Source organism: Opisthorchis viverrini, assembly GCF_000715545.1.
Source record: "Opisthorchis viverrini unplaced genomic scaffold opera_v5_347, whole genome shotgun sequence".
Lineage (NCBI taxonomy): Eukaryota > Metazoa > Platyhelminthes > Trematoda > Opisthorchiida > Opisthorchiidae > Opisthorchis > Opisthorchis viverrini.
Window position 1 is genome coordinate 517,497 of NW_008751997.1, and position 8,211 is coordinate 525,707.

Here is an 8,211-nt window from a genome sequence, read left to right on the forward strand (position 1 = left end):
AAGCCCCCCAAGCTAGCGTTCACGTCAAAACAGCCACCAAAGGTACCTCAACGCCCAAAACGTAGTCAGGAACATTTGTACAACGCTATATATATATAGCGTAGGCGGCAATAACTTTCTGGAAGTTCTGACGCGTTCTGGGTGCTCCATTGGCAACCGGCATTTGGCCAATACTGGGTCATGATTGGCTGCTGTTTACAAACTTTCAACCAATCAGATCTCGCCTTGGTGCCAGACCATCAAGTGTCCCGAACTTCTGACACTTGCTCCCACACCATGCGGACAAGGCAGATCTGGATGAACAGTATATCCCGCACCTGTCAGACGAGTTCGTATCAGCTTGCCGGGGTTATCTAATTTGGATGGTAGGCTAAGGAAGACGCCAAGTTTGAAGACGGTGTCAGCTCCCCCCAGGCCCGGACACTATCACACTATCTTTTCTAATGAACAAGTCGGTATAGCCGTTAGGCTGTGGTACGTACCTGAAAACGTACGAAATAAATTCCAAATTTGGTGCAAAATACCCTGTACTGGTATTTGAAAAACCGTAGCTCAGGTGTACTGGTTAGCGAGCACGGTCCAGGGACGCGTTAGCACACCCAAGGGTTTGAGCGAATAGATAATTCAGACTATTACAAAATATTCTTTGTTTACCCCAAAAGGTCGCACACAAGTGGAAGGGTGAGTGCACAGTAGAAGGTATCGATATCTACGATGACTTCGAAGTAAGTGATCGGCGAATCGGCAGATTCTGTGGTAAAACAGTTCCCCTTCCAATCATGACGACCGGCCCGAATCTGCACTTTACCGCCTACACGAAATCCATATTCAGGGGAAGAGGTTTTTTGGCCCACTACAGTTCAGGTAAGTTTATCAATGATCAACTTTTAATATTGCCTTTTGATGTTGGTGCTGCATACTACTCACAAAAGTCAGGTCGAACTAGTGGTGAGTAGGACGGTACACAGTTTCCTCACTAACCATAGAAAACAGCAGCGCATCGCCAATTTTTCCATTTTTATACTACTCTTGAGTAGTTCAGAATAAATCCACATTTTCTATGAAGGAAAATGTCGGTAGCTCATGTAGCGAAGATGGTGGTCGTTGACTTGTCCGCTGAGCTGGGCAATTTGATTTCAAACGTTTCATCACCACCAAATTCATGTTTATTTTTCTGGGGGGAAGGTGAAAGTTTATAATCAACTGGAAAAAGTTTGGAACCGTTTGAGAAATCATCGTTTCAGGAGGGTTCAGTAAATAGTAGATGGTTTTTAAACGGGAATAGTTTCGCTTTTGCCACAAAAGCTTCATCAGGCTAAGTAAGCAGGCCGCCAAATTGGCGAGGTCTTAAAGCAGACGGAGAACCATTCAGTAAAGCCTATTGAGATTACAACACTAGGTCAGTGTGGTGGGGATGTATCCTCAAGTTATGACGTGTTTGCGGCCATGCCCTTCAATTTTGGCTTAATCTTCTTGTCGGGTATCTTTCACGGATTTCGCTGGTTTTTGTGGGATACGCTGTGTCGTCCTCGGAGGAGAGAGTGTGGCCAGAAAGAAAACGAACATACTGGATCCTACTTTGTTTCATATAAGTAGTTAGGAAGCCAAGTAAATTCCAATAACAATTCCAGTCCAGTCTTCGCCAAAGTAAACGATTCCCTAATATCCAAAGTATTTTTTGTTACAACATATCATGTGGTGGTAATTTTTTACCCCTTCACTCCAAGATACCTGTGGACGCCGGATTACCAACGACTGGGGCTTCTTCGCATCGCCACGCTACTCTTTTGTGCTTCCCAAGAACGTTTCATGTCTGTGGACTGTGGAAGCACAGGCAGATGAGGTGATCGCTGTTGAATTCATTCGTATCAACGTGAGTATGCCTGTTTAGTCGTTTTCGCGTTTTCACAGACCTAATGAACAGCCGACAGTCTAGAATGTGCGAGTCATGTGACCAATCCAACGCGGTTCAAACAACTAGCTCCACGGTTTTCACACGTGCCATACTATAACAAAAGACTCCGTAAACTCATGAGGGCTGAAATAAGGGAGGGCAGTTCAATGAACTCAGAATGACAAATCGATTCTAAACGACAAAGTTTGTTTATCGAAAAAAAGTTATCCGATTGAGTGAATAAATTTGGCTTCGTTGTGGAAGACTCACCTGAAACCCAGCTGAATCTCCCATTTTCAGCAACCTTATGAGAATTGTATTAATTCTGCACATGTATCGCAACATCTCGAATATCTTAGCGACGGAAATATGAGGCGGCCTGGTGCAGCACATTCAATTGTCCAAAAACATTATAAACGATTAACTCATCTGGGCTCCAGGTGAACCTCTCAGAAAACCAAATTGGTTTTCGCTAATTTCGAGCAAGTTGGGTGTAAGCAAAACATGAATTCGACGGAAACTCGCTAACGGCGCCTGCCTGAGGAGACCCAACAAGGGCGAAGCCGGTTGTGCACAGTCGAAGAATTTTCAGCAACCTCATGCGTAGTGTAATCTGTTATCAGGTTTAGCATATTTGTGTACTATTGCTGGGCATACGGATGACCGAAAAATGATTGGAATTTCATATGCCTTTATCCAGAAAGGCAAGAGGAAAAGTAATATGCCATCTTCATGGATCCAACCAGATCTCCTTTTCAGATGAATACATATACACATATACACATATACACGAATGCTCGGCGTTTAACGCAACAGTGGTTATGAACAGTGATAGAGGACACGCAAACATAATTTATGTTAGCCGCAGGTGTCAATTCTATAAGGAATTATAGTGTGACGGCGAATACTACTGATGAGGCATGTGAGTAGTATAGGGTTTTCCCGCAACTCCGCCTCGCATCTAATGGATGGTGTACCCAATGATGTTTATCACGGAGCGCGTGGAACTGCTTTGCATCGTTCGTTTACAATGAGTGTCCATGAAAGTTCGGGAAGACGCGGGAAGATGTTCAGTTTTTTTTAAATATGGTGCATATGCGATGTTCACTTTCCAGCCCAAAAGTTTGCAACCGTTTGGTTGATGTTGTCTAGTAAACAACTTCACTTTCTTACAACCGTAATGAGCTCTTGTTTGTCTCAGTCTAATTCTGAACGCCCGAAAACACTTTCAGCTTGAGTTATCTTCTGTGCGTGCGTGGTGTATCCATTCGTAAGGCGAGGTTCGAATGCAGTCAACCTACTGAAGGAGACAATCGATCACGCCAGTCGATATGATGGATTGCTTGGTAGCAGTTGCTGATTACATATGATATTTCATCACAAATTCGTGGTCTTCCAACTTTAGTCACAACAGTTCATACTCTAATGAAATACACTCATTCGCAAACCAATTTGGTTTTCGAGACACTCACCTAGAGTCCAGCTGAATCCCTCGTTTATGATATTCTCAGGCAACTGAATGTACTGCACCAGGCCGCCTCATGTCTCATTCAGTTGCCTAAAAACATCAAAACCAAGAGATTAGGCCTGGTTTCAGATGAGTCTCTCGCACAACCAAAATAGTTTGAATGAGTGTATTTCGCTAATTTCCTGCAATTTGTTTTCAAGTAGAACATAAGGTTGACGGAAACTCGGGGACTGTGGCTACCTGATGAGCCTCAAGAAGGGCGAGACCGATCGTCAGCTGTCGACGAATGTTCATCAACCTTGTGAATAGTGCACTACATATATATATATATATATCGAATATCTCGCGATATCTCGAATATCGTAGCGACTGAAACATGAGGCGGCCTGGTGCAGCACATTCAGTTGCCTAGAAACATCAAAACCGAGAGATGAAGTTGGGTTCCAAGTGACCTGGTAGTTCGTTTGCCTGTGAGTGAGTCCGCGCAAGGTAATGACAGTGTTGGACAGCCACTCGTGGCCGGATGTCTAACTGTTCACATGTTCGTTTCGAAACTTCCTGGAGTCTGTTCGAACTAAAGCAACGACCCAACAGTTGCCAGTTTGGCATAATTAACCGACTCACTCTAGGGTGCAATCAGCCATGCTTGACCGAAAAGCGTCCATCAAAGTGTGCCAGGTATGAGTGACGAGCGGCTGGCCGATGCGTCTCAACATGCATCGGCAAACATCAATCTTAAAAAAATTACCTTCAAACAGACTATATTTCCGTCAATTTTTTCCTAATACCTGAAACTTCCACGCCTACAACGAACAACATAGGTTTCCTTAAATAGTTTATCTTAAATAATATCCAGACTATGCATGAACAGATCTCTCTTTGATCAAGTAACCTCCATTGAATCATCTCCAATCTAACCTTCTCTAGATCTCTGGACGCAGGATACCGAATTGCAACGATGCAGCCATATGGGTGACCGGTAACAAATTCGAAAATAAAACAGTCCTATTGGCTACACTGTGTGGATATGAAAAAAGCTATGAGGCTTTGATTGGCAGATTCCAACAAATAACAATATTTCTGAAGACCAGCCCACTGGCGACGGGGACGGGTTTTGTTGCGCGTTATACACGTAAGCTTTTCAAAAGTGAACAGACTTAACTCGATGCACTATCGATTTTCGCATGATGCGCTTACAAATGTATGGTGTGTACTTCGAAGATGTCCATTGAATTGCAACGTTCTTTCTCGGTTGCGGCACAGCATAGTACACTGAGTTACGATATCGTCCATGCTTGGGACAAATGTATGGATTAATACTGGATAGCTGGAAGTTCTCACAAAACCAGTGAAGGTGGTTGTTCGCTAATATCAATTGATGTGAGTGTATTTTTTTGGTGTGCGTGGGCGACACATCTCTCAGCACAGAAAAAGTGATCCAGTGTCCTTAATGTCATTACGCATGGGACAAATTTATAGCAAGCAACTAGCATGAAACAAAAACTGTAAAAGTGACAAGACAAATTTAAACTTAAGGACAGCCATTGTGTTTGGGAACCTGTGGTTGATTGAGTTTTGTGAGAACGGGCCAATTTTCTTGTGAGTTTAGCGTTTGGAAAAAAACCGGACATCGAGCAAAGTGGGTAGTGCTTCAAAGTTCGCCTAGGAACCCACCTTTGAGGAAGTCGGAATGGAAAGCAGACGCCTCGACGACGGACGCTTTCTTGAGGGAAAGGCAGTACTCCATTCTCACTGAAGGAAAGAGCGCGAAGAATGCAAAAAATGTCATTTTTGTTGAAACTCTCTGACCAAATTGATCGAACGGGCGATATTTACCACCTAGGTGGGGTGCCTAGGTTTGTAAAATTGTCTCCTGATGTTGACTGACCTAAGATGGCCAAACCAACGACAGAGAGGTGCCTAGGTTTGTAAAATTGTCTCCTGATGTTGACTGACCAAAGACGGCCGTACCAAAGACAAAGAGGCAAATCCGCGACCTGGCTGAAGAATACTGGGTGAAACGAAAAAAAGTCAAACATAATTCCCAAGCTTTGTTCGATCGACTGCGACAAATTCCCGGCCACCCAACATATACGAACACAAGGGTGGCCATAGAAGGCAAGACCCGGTCCCGCTTGTTTCACTCCACGAGGAGAGCGAAGAGTAACGGTCAGATATTTGTTCACCTAATGAGGAGAAAGACGCCGGACAGTGTATCGCATGGAGAAGTTAATTGATGAGCAGGTCAACATCTGCCTTGACTGTCACAATCATGTAAATAATCAACTATGAAATGAATCAGAACAGCGTGGAGAACTGGAAAAGGAAGCTGACGAATGAACCAATCAGGTGAAGGAAGGAAAACGATGAAACAGAAAGTAAAGCAAGTAAAAGAAATTTAGGTCGATACGTAGTGAGACACTGAACCAATCAGAACGAGGGGACAAAACCACCATCAGTGGGCCGCTTCAGTGCAATAAAGTGTCAACCAAACACAAATTGGATTCCAGCCCAATCACTCGTAACCAACCAATCAAATTAGAGCCGGTGGAATTAGTCCAGAAGGACAGAAAGAGACGAAAAATCCACCTTACCACGCATTGATTCTGTCTTCTAGACAGTCGATGTATCCAATTTTCTAACAGATACCCAGGTCCCATAGTCGAAGGTTGGTCCACACATCTCTCTCACCATGGCTGGCCATTTAAACGGACTTAATCCCATTTGATGGAATGATGATATCCCTTATGTGAACGACAAGTTTTCCAAGACATTTATATAATCGTTTTCCAGCCGCTCAATCCTTGTTTCAAACTTGTTTTCAATACATAAATCTGAGCTATTGCTGATGTGTGATCGTTCTTCGCTTTTCAGGTTTCAGGGATGATATCACTCTAATGGGGGAACTGAACCACTCCCTTTACGAAGATCCCGAAAGGACCGTCAGGTTGAAGCCCTATGACGGCCATGGAGTTGGTGAGATCGAGACGGGGACCATCACTCAACCGAATGACCAGCGGATGATATTCTATTACGAGGCATTTCAAGTTCGTTTTGTGTAGAAACTGCCGTTTTGCTGTTTGTATTATAATACTGGCCTTGAACGCGCATAGTGGAGAGATAATTGCCCATTAGCTGGCCTCTATGTGGTTCCAACGTTTAAACCTCTGATTTTCGACCAAAATGTTATGGTCAGTTGGCAACAGTAAGTTCACCGAGACAGGTCAGCATAAGGACGCACAGGCCTCTAAATTTAGGAGAACTGAATGATGTTCGTAGTTTCCAAGTTTCTTGGACCTTGGGTTTAATCACCTGCATACTTAGATTCATCGGACAAATGGCAAAGTTGACAGTGAAGCTGGACGAAAACAAAGTGATAGACACCTGGTAGCTCCCAAAGCTTTAATATTTAAATTTTTGCGTTAAACAGGACTCTCACTTCCTTCTGAGACTGATTTTTGTATAATTAGGCAGTCAGGAAGGAGGAAAACCGATACCTGAGAAGTCACTGATTAACAAGCACGAACTAAGCAGTAACAAGTCATTAGAGAGGAACGTTGACATCTCATCTTGAAAGCCACATTCTCACGTCTTCTCTCGAACTTCCCTGGATATTCGTTGATTATTACACAATGGTAAGCGAACACTGCAAATCGGTTCAACAGGTTCCGTACTAAATCCCACCTTCCATCAGATATGGAGGGCGAAAACTGAACCCCAAAACATAGACTACTCGCATGGTTCATCAGTAGTATGCACCATTACGCCGGAATCTGTTCACGGGCTTTTCAGATGAAACGAAAGTCACATCATATCCCAGAACAGGCACTACAAAATCGAACAGTTCAAGTCGGATTATCTGGTCTTGGTCGGTTCGACCGAGAAGGGTGTGTAACGTGGGAGCACGACACAAGGATGAGTTACACTTGATGCTTTCTATTTGCATGCAATTCACACTACTGATAAAATATCAGTAGCTGGATGGTGGAGTGAACATTGAGGAGCACCACCAATGAACCAGGGCGATTGGAATTTCTGGCTAGTTGATGAATGTTCTACTCTTTGGCCCCTAATGGATGCGCACCACTTCAACTCACTCAGACCTAGACAGGATATCGCATCACAATGTTTCACAAAATGCAATCCAGGTGACCCGACTGGCTTCTCGACCTCTGCCAAATAGGGCGTATTCATCTACTGGGATGGCTTCATTCACAAGAGAAACTTCACAAGTTACATGGATTGTCTAAAGCACTGAAATGAGATTACTCGGCATAGTTCAACGGCGAAGTGATGCTCCTTGGTGTGGGATTATCTTCGAAATGGAAGACTTCCAAGTTATTTTGCCCGTGTAATGTTCCTTGTTGACTAGCTACACTATCACACCCAGCCCGCTAAATTCGTGTTCCGTTGTGTATTCCTAATGCATAAGTCATAAGTTTGCTGAAAACCCCTCGGCAAACCACAACCGGTTTCGTCCTTCTTGGGGCTCATCAGGTAGGCGCAGTCGTCGAGTTTCCCTCAACCTTATGTTCTATTTCATTTAGAGAGTAACGACCGTCTCCCAATGCTAACCAGGTGACTGTTGAGGTGTAACGATAAGCTTAAGGCGCTACACGTTTCCCAGCCGATCGGACACTCTCAGGTTTGCATATGTGCCACGGGTTTGCGCGCAGCGTCATCTTGCCGTTTCGCGACAGATGTCCGAGACTCCCTACTAAGTCCAATCGTTCGACTAGTGTTTGGAGGCAAATTCAACTAGAATTCCACGTTCATGTAATGATTTTAAAAAGCCGTTTTCATTCTGAAATGGCTGTACGCCAGTCCGACGCGCCGCGAACTGGCAGTT

General features: G+C 44.0%; 2 protein-coding genes across 2 annotated transcripts in view; one reads left to right on the forward strand and one right to left on the reverse strand.

The window, feature by feature from the left end:
* T265_10167 (hypothetical protein) overlaps positions 1-8,211 on the reverse strand; it is a gene marked incomplete at both ends in the record, with an annotated part of 76,689 nt that overhangs the window by 44,231 nt on the left and 24,247 nt on the right. Inside the window, one exon of the mRNA XM_009176458.1 lies at positions 5,037-5,114. Coding sequence (XP_009174722.1) covers positions 5,037-5,114 — 78 coding nt within the window. The remainder of the gene's footprint in view (positions 1-5,036; positions 5,115-8,211) is intronic.
* Positions 181-8,211, forward strand: part of T265_15069 (hypothetical protein) — a gene marked incomplete at both ends in the record, with an annotated part of 24,731 nt that continues 16,700 nt past the window's right edge. The window contains 6 exons of the mRNA XM_009176459.1: positions 181-348; positions 663-864; positions 2,335-2,387; positions 3,566-3,663; positions 4,304-4,494; positions 6,237-6,409. Coding sequence (XP_009174723.1) covers positions 181-348; positions 663-864; positions 2,335-2,387; positions 3,566-3,663; positions 4,304-4,494; positions 6,237-6,409 — 885 coding nt within the window. The remainder of the gene's footprint in view (positions 349-662; positions 865-2,334; positions 2,388-3,565; positions 3,664-4,303; positions 4,495-6,236; positions 6,410-8,211) is intronic.